The sequence below is a fragment of the Hyperoodon ampullatus genome (assembly GCF_949752795.1).
Source record: "Hyperoodon ampullatus genome assembly, chromosome: 2".
Classification (NCBI taxonomy): domain Eukaryota; kingdom Metazoa; phylum Chordata; class Mammalia; order Artiodactyla; family Ziphiidae; genus Hyperoodon; species Hyperoodon ampullatus.
This window is the reverse complement of record NC_136915.1, coordinates 142,390,856-142,411,933: the sequence shown is the minus strand read 5'-3', so window position 1 is coordinate 142,411,933 and position 21,078 is coordinate 142,390,856. Positions and strand designations below refer to the sequence as shown.

General features: G+C 39.5%; 1 protein-coding gene across 1 annotated transcript in view; it reads right to left on the bottom strand.

The window, feature by feature from the left end:
- Positions 1-19,043, bottom strand: part of LPGAT1 (lysophosphatidylglycerol acyltransferase 1) — a 71,304-nt gene extending 52,261 nt beyond the window's left edge. Inside the window, exon 1 of the mRNA XM_079696888.1 lies at positions 18,791-19,043. Within this exon, the coding sequence (XP_079553014.1) occupies positions 18,791-19,028 (238 nt within the window). The 5' untranslated portion in view covers positions 19,029-19,043. The remainder of the gene's footprint in view (positions 1-18,790) is intronic.
- Between the last annotated feature and the right edge of the window lie 2,035 nt (positions 19,044-21,078).

Here is a 21,078-nt window from a genome sequence, read left to right as displayed (position 1 = left end):
TCTAAGCAAAGGGACTGGCTCTTGATAGAAAGGACATTCTGCAATGTAACAGGAAGAATAAAGGAAAGGAATACCAAAAGATGCATCTTAAGAGGTAGGCTTGGGCCAGGCTAGTAGAGCACCAGAATTCTGCACATTATCTCACAAACCACAGAAACCCAGCAGGAAAGGAACTGACAATATGTGGGACGGAGGGAAGGGATGAAGGGATGAGGGAGAGTAGCTAGTTGTTAAGTGGGGGATTTTTTTTTTTTTTTTTTTGCGGTACGCGGGCCTCTCACTGTTGTGGCCTCCCCCATTGCGGAGCACAGGCTCCGGACGCGCAGGTTCAGCGGCCATGGCTCACGGGCCCAGCCGCTCCGCGGCATGTGGGATCTTCCCGGACCAGGGCACGAACCCGTGTATCTGCATCGGCAGGTGGACTCTCAACCACTGCGCCACCAGGGAAGCCCGGGGGATTTTTTTTTTTTTAAGGTGAGAATGTCTTTAGTATCTTTTTTTTTTTTTTTTTGCTGTACGCAGCCCTCTCACTGTTGTGGCCTCTCCCGTTGCGGAGCACAGGCTCCGGACGCACAGGCTAAGTGGCCATGGCTCACGGGCCCAGCCGCTCCGCGGCATGTGGGATCTTCCCAGACCAGGGCACGAACCCGTGTCCCCTGCATCGGCAGGCGGACTCTCAACCACTGCACCACCAGGGAAGCCCTCTTTAGTATTTTTATATCCTGGAAGACTAAGAGCAAAGATAGAAGGAGATAGTAATCAGTAAGGTGAAGCAAGAGAGATGGGATGTTAGCTTTGGGTAACAGACTTATCTACAGATGAATGAGGGTGCGAAGAAGTTGGGGGAGGAGGACAGAGAAAAGGGGGAGACTCTCCACAGCACAGTTCCAGGGCACTAACCAAGCCCATGGCAAAGAGGCAATGAGAGGAGTTAAAAACTGACCTGGGGAAGAGAACTGCTCAGAAAATCACCACGAACGTAGATATCCTAAGTGGCGCTGAGCTAGACAAAACTGGGGATACCCCTTAAAATGAAAGAGCAGAAAGCACATACAAGCATTCATGCCAGCCAATTGTCCAAGAAGCCTGAAGCAAAGGAGTTCATGGTTGGAGCTAATATACCCTCTGGGTTGAGGCTTGGCCATATTCCTAAGCTTTGAAACCTAGGATACTAAAAGAAGAAAGTACTAAGAATATAATCAAAGGAGAAACGAATTAATTGTACCACATATTAGGAAAACTTTCTTATTTTAAAGGACTTTCACTCATATTCTCTCAATTGCCACAGCAGCACTATAAGGCATAACAGGCCATATATCAATCTTATTTTTTTCTTTATGTGGGTGAATAATGTTTTTTTTAACATCTTTATTGAAGTATAATTGCTTTACAATGGTGTGTTACTTTCTGCTGTATAACAAAGTGAATCAGCCATACATATACATATGTCCCCATATCTCCTCCCTCTTGCGTCTCCCTCCCTCCCACCCTCCCTATCCCACCCCTGTAGGTGGTCACAAAGCACTGAGCTGATCTCCCTGTGCTATGCGGCTGCTTCCCACTAGCTATCTATTTTACATTATATCAATTTTATTTAAAGATAAGAATCTGAGAAGATATTGTAAAAGATAATACTGTAAGTAAGCACTATAAATCTGACTGAAATCTAAGTCTGTTGGACCCTAAAACCAAACTATGGATAGCCCCTGTCTAATGAAATTATTAACCATTCAATTAAAAGGGAAGTGTGCTGTTTTCAAGGTATAATGAAAACAGCACGGGCTTTAGAGTAGAAGACTTTCATTCAAAGACTAGCTCTATCCCTTGCTAGCTCTGTCATCCACATTAAGCAAGTTACTTAACTTCCAGAAGTCTTCCTTTTCTCATTTGTTTAATGGGGTTGATATTATTTCCCTCTCAGGACTGCTTTCAATAATTATAGGAAGCCACATGTAAGCACTTGCTAAAAGGTCTGGCACATCAGGTACTTGATCAAGGTAAGTTTTTCTTCTCACTGTCAGGATTACCAGTTATCTATAGTTTACATAGAAGTTAGTCTCCTTGCAACAGAATTAAGTAAAAGGGATTGGAAAAGGCTTTTATTTTAACAGCAAGTCTTATTAGAAGATAAATAGTTCCTAAGGGAACCAGAGAAACTAACTCAAAAAACATACTATAAATTGAAGAATCTAAGTCACAAGAGGAAAACATCATTTCTAGTTTGGTATTAATAGGAGACATGACATAGAGGAGAGAGTAAATAGACTAGAATACACTAAGGTGTAAAGCTCTTCTCACTGAGCATGGAGCTCAAACCTGGAGTCCACAGGGTCCATAAATGGACTTCAAAGAGTTGTGAACCCCTTGAAACTGTTTGTAAAACTGTGAGCACGTGCAAAGGTGCTGTGGCAAGCCAAAAAATGCTTCTCTACCCCCACTCCACAAGATACCCATGTCAAACCTCTGGAACCTGTGAATGTTACGTTATATGGTAAAAGATGTGATTTAGTTAAGGATCTTGAGAAGAGGAGCTAATTCTGGATTACCCAGATGGACCCTCAATCAGTGACAAGTGTCCTTACAAGAGACACACAGAGAATAGACATAGAGAAGAGGAGGCGGCCACAGGACCCTGAGGTAGAGCTTGGAGTGATGCAGCCACAAGCCCAGGAATGCTGAGAGCTACCAGAAGCTAGAAGAGACAAGGAATCTCCCCCTAGAGCCTCTGCAGGGAGTGCAGCCCTGCTGACACCTTGATGTGAACTTCAGCCCTCCAGAAATGTGACAGAATTAATGTCTGTTGTTTTAAGTGCTTCTGTAGTCACTTGTAATGGCAGTCATAGGAAATTAATATAGGTGTACTTTTCTGAGAGGGTGCAGAGCTTTCATCAGACTCTAGAAGAGGTTCTTATGAAACCCAAAAGGTAAAAGATCTACTATGTAGAAGATTAAGCAAAACCATCTAAAAACAAAGGAACTAGAAATTTTTTTAAAACCTGCAGAACAAGTAGTTACTTGGATAAGGTCCCATAGTTAGTAAATATTGAAGTAAGAAAATAACAAACTTTCCTATGATATCTAATCCAATATTCATTTCACTATCTCTTGGAGTTCAACCCTACAAATGCATTAAAAGGCAGTGATTCCCAAACAATTAAATAGCCTGTTAAAAATATAGGTTCTCAGGCTCCCTCTCAATATATTGATCAGAATCTCCAGGGTAGAGAAGTTCATATATGTACATGTTAAAGCTCCTCTGGTAATGCAGATGTGCAGACAAGTTTGGGAACTACTACTATAAGGCAAAGATCAGTAAACTTTTTCTCTAAAAGGTCAGATGGTAAAACTTTTAGGCTATGCAGGCCAAGAGGCAAAATTGAGGATATTATATAGGTATTTACATAACAAATTTGTTTTCCAACACATTTCTACAAATTTTTTATTGACAAAATTCAAAATATAAACATAACTGAATACAACTTTTTGCAATATTGGTCTACTAATGAGAAGAATAAAATTCTTTCTTGCGAGGGGTAAGATTTTACTTAATTGGGGTTCAAAGTTAGTGTTTCCTATCATCAGCTCAAGATCAGTTGCAAACCGTCATCTATAAAAAACCTGAGCTGGAGAGGACTTGCAAAACAAACAGGCAGTGGGCTGGATTTGGCTTAAGGGCTGTAGCTTGTCAACTTCTGCATGAAGGTGTAAGGAAGAAGAATGAGCCACAGCCCCTGCCCTGAAGCAACTGACAAGTTAGTTAAAGAGACAGGAACAGCAAAGGTGAAATCAACAGTGAGAAACATGAAGCAGAATTCTGAATGTTTTATGTTGTAGAGCAGTGAGTCCTAACTGTTTCAAGTATGAAGAGTCTTTTTTAATGTCATAAAATGTGACAAGCCCTGGGCCTGGCAATACGGGCACTCAGAGCACAGAGAAATGATACATGAAATCTGAGCATTTCACCAACACTTGTCTTACTGTCCTAGATTAGTAGCCTAATAAATATTTGGCTTTATATCTTGTAACATTTACCCCCTCCATCATTAATAGACTGTTTCTCAAAGTGAGTGGTATAGCAATCTGAAATTAATTTAAATTAAAAAAAATGTGGCAGAGGTCTATGCTAGTAGTTTTTTTAGCAATGAGTGAAAAGATCTGTAACAAAAAGCAACTGTAAAGTCTATAATGCTTTTAAGGGATTTCTTATTAATCAAAACAGCAGCTACATATATTTGAAAAGTATTAACATGTATTTATAAGACCCATTATTTATACAATCACAGATGTTACTTAATATGTGTATGGATTCTCGACCCCCTGAGAGAACTCTGAAGCACTGCCGAAACTCTCAGCCCAAAGTTTCATAACCACAGTTACAGAGTAGATGCCAAAGAGGTTCAGAAAGACAGAAACAGTAGAAACTGGAGTAGGGGGCAAGGACATCATAGGCTTAGATAGGAGATAAATTTTCAAAGAAACTGAGGCACAGATTTTAGGGACAGGAAGAATATCAATGAGAAAATGCAGAGGGGCCAAGGGAGAGCAGCCTTACTGAATAAGAGTTGAGAACAGGATCAAATTATGGAGGCCCTGCCTTGCTGCCTGCCTCTGTCACCAGAGCCAGGATCTAAGTGCTTTCCATGTTTCATCGTATCATGGATAACATGATAAGCTTTCTCTCATTCAGTCTTAGAATAGATTCCTAAATACTTGAGGCGTGTAAGTAAATGACCCTGGTTTCATCAGGTACAACTCTAAGTGGATTGAAAGCTAAACTTTTAAATCTTAAAAAAAAATTTTTAAAGCCTTCCCTTGACCCAGTTTCTCTCCTGCAACTATCACTCTCTATTCCTTCAGAGCCATGCTTCTGGAAAGTCATACATTCATGTTTCCATTTTAGCTCCTCCAGTCACATTCATCTCCAACCCACTCCACCTCAACGAAGCTGCTCTTGCCAAATCAATGAAAGGCTAAACCAGCTCTCATCTTACAAAAGGTAAACTCTCAGCAGCTCTCATGGAGAGCCCCAGCCCTGGAACACTGCTGACTCTGACACACACTTGTAGGGCAGGCATTCGTTCTACTTCTCTAGCTGCTCCTTCCCAGGCTCTACCACCCTCTTCTCCCCAACCTCCAAATGTTGGCATGCCCTCAGAGTCTGACCCTGGGCCTCTCATCCCTCAGTACTTACAATCTCCCTAGGTGAACCCACCCATCTCCATGGCTTTAAATACCATTGGTAATTTCCCAATTTATCTTTCTAGCTCAGGTTTCTCTTCTGAGTTCTAGACTGCATAACCATGTCTACTTCGGAGCTACACTTAGATGCTTCTCACTCAGCCTGTGCTCAATTTTCATCCTTCCTCTCAACACTGCTCCTTCTCTGGGCTTCCCTATCCACCCAGCATCTCACACCAGAAACCTCATGGTCGCCCCCGTCACCTGTGCATGTATTCCATCCTTTATGTTCAATCCCTCAGCAAGTCTTGACAGATTTCCTCCTATAAAACTCTCCAATTAGTTCACTCCTTTCCATCTCCACTGCCGTCACCCCTGGAACAAGCAACTATCACCTCACCTGGGGAAGCTGAGACTCTTCCAGAGGGTATCGCCTGCACACTCTCACTTCTCTCTAGTCCATTTCCACAAAACAGGCAGAATTACAGATACAAATCTGATTTCATCGTTACAGTTACAAATTTCAGATACGAACCTGGGTTCATCATTCCCTTGCTTAAAATCCTTGCATTGTTTCCTCTTAGGATAAATTTCAAAATCCTCAGTAAGCACTACAAGGCCTCAGTAGACTTGGCCTCATCGGCTCACCCCCACCAACACCACCACCCCTACTACTCTGCTCTTCATTCACTCCATGCTGCAGCCAACCTGGCCTTCCCTTTGTTCCTCACTCTTTTCATCCTCTGTATATGTGGTCCCTCCCCCAGCATCACTGGTCCACTCATACTTGAAGTCTGAGTCTCAATATCACTTTCTCAAGGAGGCCATTCCTCCCTGACACCATCATCTCCAGAACAAGCTCTCTGTTACTTACTCTTATAGCCTCTATACTTGTTGTTTTCACACTTGTGATTACACGGTTATCATGTGACTCCTTCTGTCTCCCACATGAAAAAGTCAACAGGAGCTGTCCTGTTTTATTTGACCCTGTTTTATTTCCACCACCAGCATGGTGCTTGATGGAGAAGGCACTCAAATATTTGGTATTAGAATAGGTGACTGAATGAATTAGAAGGTAGTTAAACATAAATTGCTTTGAAGCATTTCATAATTTACAAACATAAAATTCAGTTAATATTTTAGTTAGACTATGGCTTAAATTACTAATAATAAATTATTTTTATTTATTGATTAAAGCACAAGAACTATATTGAGATATACTATTAGCTAAGTGTAAATATCTTCAAATGTATTTCTAAAACTATTCCATAAAGTTAGCTTTTATTCATTTAGACGTACCTTTCCCCCAAAGGTTAATATAATTGTTTTCCTAGGCATTAATATAATAATAATAATAATAATGGTAATAATAATATTATTATTATTTATAGAGTACCAAACATCATGCTATTCACTTCACATTTAAGCTTCACAAGAGATAAATATTATAACTTCCATTTTTAAAGATGGTGAAACTGAGGCTCAGAGAAGTTAAGTAACTAGTTCAAAGTTAGACAACTAACAATGGGTGGTAGCAGGACTCAAACTCATACTAACTCATATGTCAATGTTTTGGGACTTCCCAGGTGGCGAAGTGATTAAAAATCCTCCTGCCAGTGCAGGGGATGCAGGTTCGAGCCCTGGTCCGGGAAGATCCCACATGCCGTGGAGCAACTAAGCCCGTGCGCCACAGCTACTGAGCCTGCGCTCTAGAGCCCATGCTCTGAAACAAGAGAAGCCACCGCAATCAGAAGCCCGCGCACCACAACGAAGAGTAGCCCCCGCTTGAGGCTACTGGAGAAAGCCTGCACACAGCGACAAAGACCCAACGCAGCCAAAAATAAATAAACTAAAAAAAAATTTTTTTAGGTCAATGTTTTTTTCTAATACGTCATGCTGTCTCCAATATCATACTTACTTAGCAATAACTATTATTTGTTAAAAATACAACACCTGTATATAAGTATTTGAGGCTTAAAACAGCTTTAAATGATTATTTCAGCTTTAAAATGACTGCCTAATTTAGCCTCTCATATACAAAAACTAATTCTATCCCACCCATAAAAAACAGCCTGTGACTCATTCAAAATGACACCCTTTTTCCTTATCCATGTAATCCATACTTTATTCTGCAACATAAATTTAGCTTCTAGCTAATTTTCTTCTCTGCAAAGACCTCAATTAACTTTAAAATTAAATTAACTTTAACATCACATGAGTGGGAAATCTGTATATTGAGCTCCATTTTTCAGAAAACTTTTCGCAGGAGCATTTTGAACACATAGTTCATAGCAAACTCAACTATTCCCAAAGCCATCCATCAAAGTAGAAACTATGCCAAAAAGCCTTTTGGTAGAAATTAATCTAAATTACACTCTCTAACACACAAATCAATAACTTTGCTAACTGGCAGTAGGCAGTCAATAAGCATTTGATTGATCAATCACACAAGATACTTCTACAACTAAGGTCCTGTTTTCTTGACAGAGCAACAGGAAAGAAATAGTTATTCCTAATCACACTATTTCTAAGACAACTCCTAGTGAAATACATAACTAGTAAGCATTTCTTCAACACAGAGGTAAAAAGGGGTGATTTAACCCAATTATGAATGTTAATTCTTGAAAAGCACGGTTTTCAGTAAACACTTTTAAATCCCAAACAGCTTTAAACTAGTTCTGATTAGTGAACTAGCCTCATTATTTAAGTCATTATACATATCAAAAAGGATCATGAATTTTTAAAGAACTAAAATACAGCAAAATATACTTAACATTAAAACTTAGTACAAAACTACAGCAATATAAAAAGCGTGGTACTGGCATAAGGACAGACATATAGATCAATGGAACAGAACTGAGAGGCCAGAAATAAACCCATATGGCCAACTGATATTCACCAAGGGTGCCGAGATCATTCAATATGGAAGGAACAGTGTTTTCAACAAACAATGTTAGAACAACTGGATGTCCTCCACATGCAAAAGAATGAAGTTTGGACCCCTACCTTACACCATATAGAAAAATTAACTCAAAATGGATCAAAGATCTAAACATAAAACCTAAACTCTTAAAAGAAAACACAGGTGTAAATCTTCATGACCTTGGATTAGGCAGTGGTTCCTTAGATGACACGAAAAGCACAAGCAACCAGTGAAAAAATAGATAGGGTATAGTATATAAAATACAGAAAAAATCTTATAACTCAATAGTAAAAAGACAAATAATCCAATTTAAAAATGGGCAAAGGATTTGAATAGACATTTTTCAAAAGACAGATAAATGGTTAATAGGCACATGAAAAGATGCTCAACATCATTAGTCATTAGGGATACGCAAATCTAAACCACAATGAGCTATCACTTCACATCCACTCTGATGGCCAAATTAAAACAACAACGACAACAAAAACCCAGAAAATAATAAGTATTAGTGAGGATATGGAGAAATTTGAACTCTCCTACTCTGCTGGTAGGAATGTACAATGGGACAGCTGGTATGGAAAATAGTTTGGCAGTTCCTCAAAAAGTTAAACATAGAATTATCATATGACCCAGCAATTGGACTCCTAGGTCCAAGAGACTTGAAAACATATGTTCACCCCCAAATTTGTATATGAATGTTCATGGAAGCATTATTCACAATAGCCAAAATGTGGAAACAACCCAAATGTTCATCAACTGATGAATGTATAAACAAAATGTGGTCTATCCATACAGTGGAATATTATTCAGACATACAGAGGAATAAAGTACTGACACATGTTACGATATGGATGAACCTTGAAAACACTATACTATGTGAAAGAAGCCAGACATATAAGGCTAAATACTGTACAATTCCATTTATATGAATGTCCAGAACAGGCAAATCCATACAAAGTAGAGATTAGAGGTTGCCAGGGGTTGAACGGAGGAGGAAATGGGGAGTGACTGCTAAAGGGTTTGGGGTTTCTTTTGGGGTAATGAAATGTTCTAGAATTAGTCAGCGCTGATGGTTGTACAATATTGTAACTATAGTAAAAACCACTTATTTGTTAAATATAGTGAAATTTATGGTATGTGAATTCTATCTCAATTTATATATACATATAAATTTTTAACATATACAGTAAAGTTATATTGATCATAGTTTAGTCTTTTGATGATTCAAAAACATCTTGATGTGTTTAAATTTACAGGTGTTTTATCCCTTGAAGTGTCAAATAATGTAAACTCCAAGTTAATAGCATATGCAAAATGTGTTTATATACCTGATTCATAATGGTTTCTTTAAGTTTAATGAGTAATAAAAAAGTTTGGGGAAAAGTGTTTTACTAGCAAAGCTTGATCAGATCTACCAAACCTTAAGAAAAAGTATAACCTCATAACTAAAATTTATGCATGCTTTTTACAATACTATTTTAAAATTATCTGCACTATAATTTAAAGAAACAGAAATCAACTAGACTTGCTTTGTTTTTCATATTCAAAACATGAAAAGCAAAGGGAATAACTAATTTTTAATAATCTAGATTTTTATATGACTATATTCAAAAGAAGAATTGAGACATTCTACTAATTAATGAGTGCACAAATAACAGGAAACATTTCACTGGGCTAGTAATATGGTACATGAAACTTGAAAAACCCGTGACCACAGTTCTTACTAATGGAACTTTATTCTTCAGTTTTCATCACATGCCTCTGCTACATGAAATCAGCAGCTGAGGTCACTAACAAGCTTTCAGTTTTAATGGTAGAACTCATTAGTATATAGGCACTATTAAGGCATATAAATGCAAAACTATCATGTGCCCAGCAGAAATAGCCTAGTAATTGTTACTTGAGTATTTTTAAATGAACATCATCTGAGCCTCTGGGGTCCAGGCAGGTAATGTAAACGAGCAAAGCAGGTCCAGAGTAAAACAAGGAAGGCGTGGGCTCTTGGGTGAAGTGGAGAGCACAGGCCCATCTGAAGGAGGCGGTCATCACTTAGCTCCAGCAAACTGCTGCCAGATGTGAGAGGCCCACACAGCCAGATTTCTAATTTCTCAAGAGCTGGAAATCTTGGTTTTATCTTTCATGTTTTGGGAAATCCCCCTAATTTTGAAATGTTGGCAACTAATTTTAAAAAAAGTTGAAATACTGCGAAGGTCAAATAAAGCCCATCAGCTGCTGAATATGGCCACTAGTTTGCAAACTCTGAAAAGAAACTCTTAAATCTAGTTTGTAACAGATAAACTATAAATATACTATATTTAATAGAGATAATACACTTTTTATTTTACTAATATATATTATATACACTTAATATATTTAATCATAATATACTATAAATATATTTTCAAAGTTTGGGGGCACTAGTCATCCTTAAAGTTTTCAAGGTGTTCTATAGACCAGACACTAGAGAGCAGTAGTAATGTTACATTTCATTCATATTCCTTACTCAAGTATCAAAGGTAACTCACTTCTTCCATACATTTTGGTGACATTTTCTGACTGTAGCCAAGTGGATATCTTAACTATACTCCAGTGATAAGTATTCCAAGAATAAAAACAGTTTGAGAACCAAAACCCAAAACAGTTTAGGAGGAAAAAAAACTTGGGGAGGCTATTTCTTGCTTTTGGACAGACCTTAAAGAAAATTAATTATGTAACAAAGTTGGTCTCCATTTTATAATAATCAACTAGTAGTGCATTAGAATGGAGACAGAGTTGACTGAATTATAATTACATAGTTGAATAAAAGTCTTATTTTGTACTTTCTGGCATGAACACAGTAGAGTTATAGACGCGAATCTTCCTGGAAAATGTACATAGCAACAAGGAGAAAGAGGAAAAGAAAACCTCACAAAACTTTTCCAGCAAACCTAGGAGAAAAACAAAAATATAAAAACTCCAAAATACATGAGATCTGACTGAGATCAAACAAAGCTGATATCAGACAGAATCTATATTGGGAGTGGAGAGCAGAGACAGAGACAGAACGTGTGGCATGTGATGAGGAGGGCCCAATAATGGCAGATCTCAGAAAGCAACAGCAAAAACACACATTCTTAAGGAGAGGGATTTACACTGGCATGCTGTGGCTATGTCCCTCCAGTCACAGCTGCAAAGGAAGGAGTGGCAAGTCCAGAATTGATGGCAAAAAGCCTCCTAGACTCAGTCTGGTTTGGAGAGGCAGAGGACTCGTGGCAACACAGAGAACATACACAGGCGTCATATGTAAAAAAAACTATCTCTGAGGCAGAAATCTGGAAATATACCTTGGCCCCATCCACACCTCCTACAAATAACTGAGGAAAATCCAATTCACTAAATCACAGGGAATAAAAAGGTAACTGGCACAGCACTGACTTGGAGATACTATAAGAAAAATGGTAGAAACGAGCAGCATAACGTACCAGCTGTCAAACAATACTGCTAGAAAAACATTACAATGGAGAAGATAAAAACTATAAATATTCTTGCATGAATTTAAGAAAATCAATGAAGCCACCCCACTACAAAGAAGCTCACAAAGCATAAATAAAATAAGAACTCAAGGAAGAACTGTCTAGACAACAGGAACAAAGGAAGCATGAATTGGCAGAACTCAAGGAAGAAACAGAAGAAAAAACAAAAGCATCACAGAAATGAAGAAGAAATTGAAAGCAGAACAAAGAGACATTGCAGAAGACACTGTAAGAGACATTAAAGACAGAAACAAACAAGTGAAAAAGTGTTTAAAAGGATTAAAGAGAAAATAATAAATAAAAAAGATATACAAAGGGAGATCCAACAGATATATAATTAGGGTCACCAAGAAAGAAAACCAAAATGATCAAACAAAATAAATATTTAAAGTTATAATTAAAGAAAACTTTCCTGAAATAAAAATAGATTTGAATCTACATATTAAAAGGCACACATGTGCCAGTATATCCTACACCACCATATCCTAGTAAAATTACTAAATATTAGAGACAAAGAGAGAATCCTTTGGGGCCAATAGGCAAAAAGATCAAATCAGTAATCATAGGAAAAAATTCAAGTTGGCTTCACACATCTCTACAGCAACATTTAATGCCAGAATACATCTGCACAACACCTGTAAGATACTCAAAGAACGAAAGAGTGAGCCAAGGATTTTATACCTGCTAAGCCATCCTAAGTGTAAAGCAACAAAAAGAAGTTCTGAAAATGTTGTAAGAATAATATTCCCATATTATTTTCATGACTCGTTATTGAGAAACTACCAGAGGATAAACTTTAACCAGCTGCAGGATAACTGGGAAAAACTTCTGCAAAAGTGCTTGGGTGAGCATTATATATATTTAACTGAAAAATTAAGACTAAAACAGAAAGAGATAAAGGTGATAAAATAGAACACAAACATTATAGGCTATAACAATGTATAAATTCAAATAACAAAAATTGGGTGAAGGGAGAAATTGAGCAGGAAGTATAATAAACTTACTGCCTACCTTGATGTAACAGCTGGGAGTCAATAGATAGACTTAAAGCTCACAAATCAAGCAGTAGAAGTAAAAGCATACATAATAGTGCAAATGTAAATACAATTGTGAATAAATACTATTCACTACTGACTAAAACTGGGTGATGCAGAAGAGAAAGGGGAAGAGAGAAGAGAGTATTTAAAAAGAATTTTACCTTTCTTCATAGAAAAAAGCTAATAGTTACTATGAATAGAGAACTAAAAATATCTTATAAAGTAACTAATAAGACAAAAATACAAACCTTTCTAATATCAAAAGAACAAAAAAGCAAAGAAAGACTACACAGTGAAAGACTTAACATTTATATAATTAAAAATAGAAAGCACAAAATATAATGACAGAGCCCAGACAAAACATGTCTGACATATCAATAAATGTAAACGGATTCAACTCATATTGAAAGAGATTTTCAAATTGACTCATAAAGCAAAACCTATCTCCATGCTGATTTACAGATAACATCTAAATCAAAATAATTTAAATAGTTTGAAAACAAAAGGATGGGCAAAGATATACACGGCAAATGTAAAAAAAAGAAAGTAGGAATTATTTGACCCAGCTCTTTCTGACTCCAGAATCTGAGGTCTTACCTATAAACAAAAACTGCAAATAACGTTTCATGTGCTTCTGTAATAGTGCATGTATAGGGTATGTGTACATGAATGAATATACCTTATATATTTTTAAAAACTGTAACAAATTACTCAATTGTATACAGTTTTTGACATAAGACTAGATATCAAATTTCTGAGTTTAAAGAATTTAGTAATATTTACCTTTAATGGTATATAAAAATTTTTCCATATAACAATCAAAACACTACTGAAAACTCCTCACCTGGATTTATGTCAAGATCAGCTGTCGATCTAAAAGCATGCAGTAACTCCTTATTGTATGACAATCTACTGTCAAGCACTCAAATACTAAAATTTGAGTTGTTCTCTGAATCTTAAGGAAGTGGCATTTTATGAAATTTATAGCATACTACAAATTATTCTGTTGAAGCAACAATTTTCTTTTAACCTCTTGCAGAAATCCACAGCTATAATATTGCTTTCAGGTGTTAAAGATCTGTAGCTTCAGAAAGAGATTTCATGCCTCAGAAACAAAAATATGGGTAGTAAAAATTAAGAAACATTCTAGGAATATTATATAAAGGTCAATAACGGCTCTATAAATACAAAAATACACTTGTGGCAGCATCAACTCAGTTAATGCATAAGAGGAAGTAATTGTGAAATCTGTGCTTCAATTTCAACATCAATAATAAAAGGGGGGATAATAATAGTACCAACCTGATAAGATTGTTGTGAGCATTAAATGACTGAAACACTTAGTACACTGCTTGGCTTATACTGCAATAAATGTTAGCTAATATTATCATCACAAAGATATAAATTTCAAACTGATGTATTATTCAAATCTTTTAAATCTATTATAATTACTGATGATAGAATTAGCCCCACAGAGAAATATTTCCCTAATGGAAAAAAAAAAGAAAGTAAAGCTGCGCCTTTCCTAAATGCCCCACTCCCTCTCTGCTACCACCTACCCCTGCAGCGAGATCAGGAGCCCTTCCTCTTTCATCCCATGGTACATCTCCATTAGAGCATTATACCAGGATGTGTTCATTGTTGTTGGCACTGTCTTCCCCACCAAGGCTACTGTGAACTCCTTAAAGTCAGTGATTATGTCTTTATGCATCTCTACACCTCCAGGGCACCTGTTCCCACACATAATATAAGCTCAATTAAGGTGTGTTAAATTAACAAATGTGGTATTGTAGGTTTTGTGTGTGTGTGTGTGTGTGTGCGCGCGCAAGTGTGTGAAAAACATGATCCAGTTCAGGGTTTATATTCTGTGGATTGCAATGATCTTGATTACAGACTGAGCTGCCTTAGCTGCCTACCTTCCTGAAAGGTCTGTTATCAAGATCAAGAAGGCAGGCAGCTAAGGCAGTTCAGCTGGGACCAAGAATGAAAGACGGGATCTTTCAAGAAATATTTAGACACTTACAGAGTACCCTGTGAGCACCAGGCAATGAACCGGGCTCTAGGGTTGTAAAGAAGACCACATCTCTCTCTATAGAGAGCTCACAGCCCGGTGGGCACGGAGCAGGTAAGGATCTCCCTCCTACTAGTTAAGTAGAGATGTTAAAGCTAGATCAAGACAGCTGATGCCCAGAATTCTCCTAAATTTCAGTGCTCTTTCCACGAGAACAATGCCTTTCAAATGTTGACAGGGCTCATGGTAAAAAATGTATTCTGTAGCACTACCCAGTACAGACACATATACTTCTGATCTTTTCTATTTAATTATTTTCTATTTCACTTTTTTTAAATGTTCATCTTGACACATTAAATTGGTTTATGACTCAAAGGTGGAAAAATACTGCTCTAGAAGATATGTTTTAAAACTCTCCCTAAAATGTCAAAGTCAGATATAATTCCTAATAATTAATTTTTCTAACACAATGAATGTCCCAGCAAAAAAAAAGTAAAACACTATCAAATAATCAAATAACCCCCAAAGACTAACACAGAGCCATGACAGCTGTCACTTGGGGAGTGGGAGGAAGCTAAACCTAATCTCCATCAGCTTTCTCTAAAGTAAATACCCGATCTAAGGGAAACAGCTATTGCTAAGCAAAAACAGGGGGCTTGGTGGCAAGTCCCCTGGCACCTCAGCTCTCTTCCAGCCAGGCTGTGGCCCAAAAGACTCTCATCATTCTACACAAGAAATTCTGGAGCTTCCACTTACATTGAATATTTTTAAATTATTTTGTGTAAGAGACTTTAATTAAATGTGTTTGGATGGGGAACAATGAATAAGTGAATGAAAATCAAAATAAACATCTTATTTTAAAAAAATCTCTCACTGATATTTGCCAATCTTCACTTAAATTGAGGGCAGGGGAGTGTACTGATTTACCCCAGATCTGAATAAAGCATGTAGAATTGAATCATTAATTAAGGTAATAGGTTTTTTGGTTTGCTCTTGAAATAAGAGAGCAAGGCAGTATACAACTTTTCCTCAACGTAAGATGCTTATACAGCACTTCCCACTAAAGGAAATGTGATAACAACAATCATCACTACCTAGCTGCATATGAGAGATGAAGAAACCCCAATATTCTGAGTTATTTCAAGAAATGTATTCCCCTGAACAGATGTAAAGTCAGAAACACGCAGAAAGACCAGAAAATCCCTTTCCCTCCTCTGTGTCCACAGACAGTACTCCAGCTCTGAGAACGCAGATTAAGTACAAGAATGTTCAGTCAAGTTCTTGGGCTTACTAGCCTCACCATTCCCCTTCCAAGAAGCATGTCTGAGTTTAAAGGACTCATTTTTTGTGACATTTGCCTCAAATTAAAGGACAATTTTATAAAACTTTAATAAATCTTCCTGTCTTCCCCAAAAGAAATCTGTTTAGAACTATGTTGAGAAAAATATTCTTTTATAAAGATAAAATGCATTTTTTTCTAAGAAAAAGGAGAATGTCATACCTATTATTTATCAGCTCCATCCAGTAGAACTTTGTGTGATGATGGAAGTGTTCTATTATCTCACTGTCCAATACAGTAGCCACTAGCCACCTAGTACCGAGCACTTGGAATGTGACTGGTGTGACTGAGAAACTGAGTTTTAAATTTATTTCATTTTAATTAATTTAAATTTAAATAGCCATATATGGCTGGCAGCTACCATACGGGGCAGTGTAGATTAGATAATCAACTTAAGTCCTCAGCAGCAAAGCTGAGTAATTGACTTACCTTAGACAGAATGTCACAATTTGAAAATATATTCTATACCAATATTCAATTTTCAGCTTCCTAATTAATATTTAGTTAATTAACATTTAAGGTTTCCTCAGAAGTGGCTTTTCAACAAAGTTTGGCAATTTTTATTCTAGAACGTGAACATACTAGATCTGCAGAGCAGGATTCCTTTGGCAACGTTCAATTTTCCATCTGTGAAACTTAAGCACAGGGAAAGGGGAAAAAAAACAACTTAGGCCCACCCTCCTCTTGATACAAAGGTAAGAAATAAAACACATAATCTATACAAAGCCTAATACAACCTCCTAGATTCTTCTGGGAACATCTGCTCACCAACCCTTGCTTATGTTTGCTTCTTTAGACCCAGTCGTGGCTTTCAACAAAAGTCATTCCTACATTTGCTTGACCTCTTGACTGTGCTCTGTTATGACCAGACCCTCTAGAAGTATTCTACTTATAGAAAGACCATTTAAAATGTACATACTAAAATATCCTATATTTAAATGAGACCAACTGATCAAATGATCAAAAAGCAGTAGCTTGAAGAAGAGCAGATGCTTCAGAGAGACTAAAATATGCAGATCATGCCAAGACCACCTTCCAAGCAGGTGGCAAAAGAAAATGCGTAGTTCTATAGGCAGCAAGGAAGAGACTCCCCAAGAAAATATGCTTAAAAATACACTGCAGCCTTGCTGTGGCCATAGGATAACTAACTTTAACTTCAATCAGCACCACTGCACTCCTTACAATCTCAAGGTAAATGCCAAATTATTTTTTTCAAGCTTCTCATCATGCTAATACTTACATGCAAATATCCCACAAACACACACACAGGCACAAGTGTTTCAGTAATTTCATTATTTTTAAGTAGAGTGAACTTCTAGAACTTGTATCTAAAAATGCTATGAGCTCATTTAAAACAAGCAAACTTAGGTATACTGTGCAAAGAACAAAGCCACTAATACCGCATAGCATACTGGGGAAAGCTCAGATTATACAGAGCAAAGCAATTCTATGACAGCAGTGCAGTTCAGGTAAGAATTCAACACCATAGATGAAAACTTCATTTTTTTTCTCTCCCACTACTACTGCTACCACCAGGTCCCAAAAAAAGGACTCAAAGTTCACCTACTGTATCTAAAGAGCACTGGGATCTCAACAAGACACGTAACAAAGAAGCAATGCCTACACTATTCCCCAGGCTTCAGGTCTTGCAGAATAATAAATGGCATTGACAGAAGGAGAAAAGGCTTCATCTGGGGCAACTAAGAGCACTCTGATCTAGCAAGAGACTGTCAGACTCCATAAAAGCTGTGTGCTGTCAGTGCCCTCACATGTGTGATTAAAATCTGGAGATGTAGCCTGGGCAGGAAAGAGAGAGACAGAAAATTTTCAATGGGGAACTGCAGTGCAGTTCCACCCTAAGAGTACCCTCCTCACTCTTCCAAGATACGACCTACAGCATCTGCGGCACTATCTCTAAGGAGCTTATCAGCTATAAAATTCTATGATAAAGCCTCAATGTCTAAGACAAATGCCAGAAACCTCAGTGCTTTTTTCTTTATCCTAATTCTTAGAGGAAAAAAGTCAAATAAATATAATAAACAATACAGAATTTTCACAGCAGGGGCATAAGTTCTCAAAGCACATAAGGCTTATAAACAGAAAATAAACACTACTTATTCAGTTCTTTAAAAGTTTGCTTCAGAATAGAATTAATAAAAATCTACTAAAAGACACTCAGAAGATAAATTAGCTTAACAGGGATAAAACTTAATTTCTTATACTTAATATTCTAATATAGAATTATGAGATAAAACATAGATTCTAGTAAACAAAAGAAACACGTAACAGAAAAGAAAGCCATTTTTTGCTTGGCTTCAAATGTGAACACAGTACGACAGACTGTGACAAAACTTATTAAACTATCTTAGCACAAATGGGGCTCAGTACTTTTTCTTAATGCCCAATGATTATGGGCTAAATATCTCACCTTTTCATTTTCCAAGCCCTGAATCCCTATAAAACTCACTCCTATTCCTCTAGGAGAGCTTTCACAGACTGGTTTTAATAGACGTCAATCATTTTAAAACATTATTTAAGGAATTTATCAATATATAATTACGAAATTATACTTCTGAAAATTATGGGAAAAAACAACTCAATAGAATTGTTTTCTATTTATTTTTTCAATAGTCAAAGCATCTTCTGCCCAAAGTGTAATATATATATATATATATATATATATATATATATATATATATATATATATATATATTTTAAATCATGGCTCCTGACTTAAGCATAACATTACAAAATTTTTAATATGCATTAAAAAAGTGCTCTCACTCTTACCTGTATATCCAGCATACCATCCCCAAGAAGCCACCATTCCTAAAAGCCATTTGTACATGATTCCTTCAATATACCAGAAGCGCTTACTGTCCAGCAGTCGAAGGGGCTGAAGCACAATTACATAGCAGATGTACGAGGAAATAGCAACCAGGTTGTTGGCGACCATGAAGGCAAATCTCATCAGGGCTTTCACCAAGATCCAGCCCAGCCACGGAGCTTCTTCCAAAGTCACAGCCATTCTCACATTGGAGACTGTCCTGTCTTTCTGAGATGAAAAGAAAATTCATTTAAAAAGGAAAATGGATTAAACACATCTAGATAGTCACCAACAGAGAAATCACCTCCAGCACAAAAATAAATGAAAAAATCGAGGATCTAAGCTTTCCTAGTGTATTACCTCGGCGATCTGTCCGGGAAATTCCAGATGGGGACAGAGAGCAAGGGAGGAGGAGCTGCACAAGGTCAAGGGAGCTGTTCACGGAGGCACAGCTAAGTCACAATATATTTAGCAAATGATAACACTATTCCCACCAAGTAATCTGTGGCCGGCCAGCACCGCGTCTGACTGCAGTCTTCTGTTGGACTTTAACGAAGAAAAATAGACCCACTTGCTTCACACACCCTCAGTATCTCCAAACTGACGATACGAGTGAAAAGAAGACTAAAACGGGGACCTCTCGATCAGATCTCCCAGACACTGCGACATCGGTACCCTCACCACGACCCTTCCTGCACTGATTCATTCCTTTAAAAGGTCTCTCGCGTTAGCAAAAAGAGTTAAGTTAAAATTGTTCATTTGTGGCAAATCGGGTCTTGTGTTCCTTTTCTTATTTTATTTTTTTTTACAGAAAAAAAGGGGGGGCGGCAGAAAAGAAGGCAAAAGGGTGAGAGGAAGAAAGTGGACAATAAGGAAAAAAGGATTAAGGACAGGAGTAGGGGGAGGGGAGCAATAGCAGAAGGAGGTGGAGGCAAAGGGCCAAGGATGAGGAGCACCGTCCCCGACCAGAGGGCAGGGAAACCAGGGATGATGAAAGAAGCGGGGAAGAGGAGGCAACGGCAGCGCTCAGGGGGCGGGTGGGGCCCGCCGCGGTTTCCGCGATATGGAAGGGTTAGGGCGGCGGTCTCGGCCCGCGCGCCGGGCTCACCTCGGCGGGCGCGGGCGGCGGGCGGTGGAGCGCGGGAGCCGTTGGGGCCAGGGGTCGGCGGCCCGGGACGCGGTGCTGCGCGGCGGCGGCGGCGGCGGCGGGTGTCCCCGGCCGAGGGGTCGCGGTCATGGACCCGGCAGCGGCGGCCGAGGCGCGGCGCGAGCGGGCGCGCGGACGCCCTACTCCCCTCGCGGCTGCCTGCGGACAGAGGGACGGCAGGGACTCAGAGGCCAGACCTGTCACCGGGGCGGGTCCCGGGGAGGCGGGCGGATGCCCAGCACCCCCGCCTCCTTCTTGGGGCCTACCGCGCTCTCGTCCCTCATGCCGCCGCCGCCGCCGCCGCCGCCTCCTCCCCGGGCCACGCGACTACGACACCCCTTCCCCGGCCCCCCAGCTCCTCCCCGGGCCCAGCCCGCCGCAGCCCCGGGGCCTGAGCCCACCGAGCCTGGGGTTACCTCGGGCTGGCCCGGCCCCGGCTGGGGCTACGGGAGCCAGAGGAGCCGGAAGAATGCATGGCAGGCGGAAGGAGGAGCGGCGGGGCCCGGTCCCGCTCCGGCTGCGGCGCGCCCCGCGCCCCGTCCACGACGGTGCCGAGACTCGGTCCCCAGGGCCCAGCCGCGTTCGCCGGGGCTGGCGGGGAGGGGCGGCCGGGAGGAAGCGGCGGGAGTAAGGAGTGCTGCAGAGCCGCCCCCAGAGCGCCCTCTAATGAAGGCGCGGCCGCCGTCGTCCGCCTGCTCAACCCGCGCCGGCGCCAGGGATCCCGCTGTCCGCGGATCGAGGCCCTTGGGGCTGCCTGGCCCCTAGGCCGGGACTTGGCTCAGCCCAGGGCCGAGGAAGAGGGCCGCTCGGAAAGATCTAGGAATGAGCACCAATCCTTACACCACACGAGTGATTTGGTCCAAATTGAGAGCCGCTTTTTAGCCAAAACAGCCGTTTTTCATTGTTAGGGCTCTGCCTCCTGACAAACGCGATCGCTGCCCAAACTGGAAAGCTGTCTCCTTGAAGACTCAATGTCCTCTTTTCTTTCCTAATGAAACCCAGTTGCTCTCATGGCTTTTCTTCTGAATCTCCCCAGAGTATTAAGGTCTAGAGTTTAAAATCAATTCATGTTAAGTGCCAGAACTCTTGTTCCTGGAAAGCACC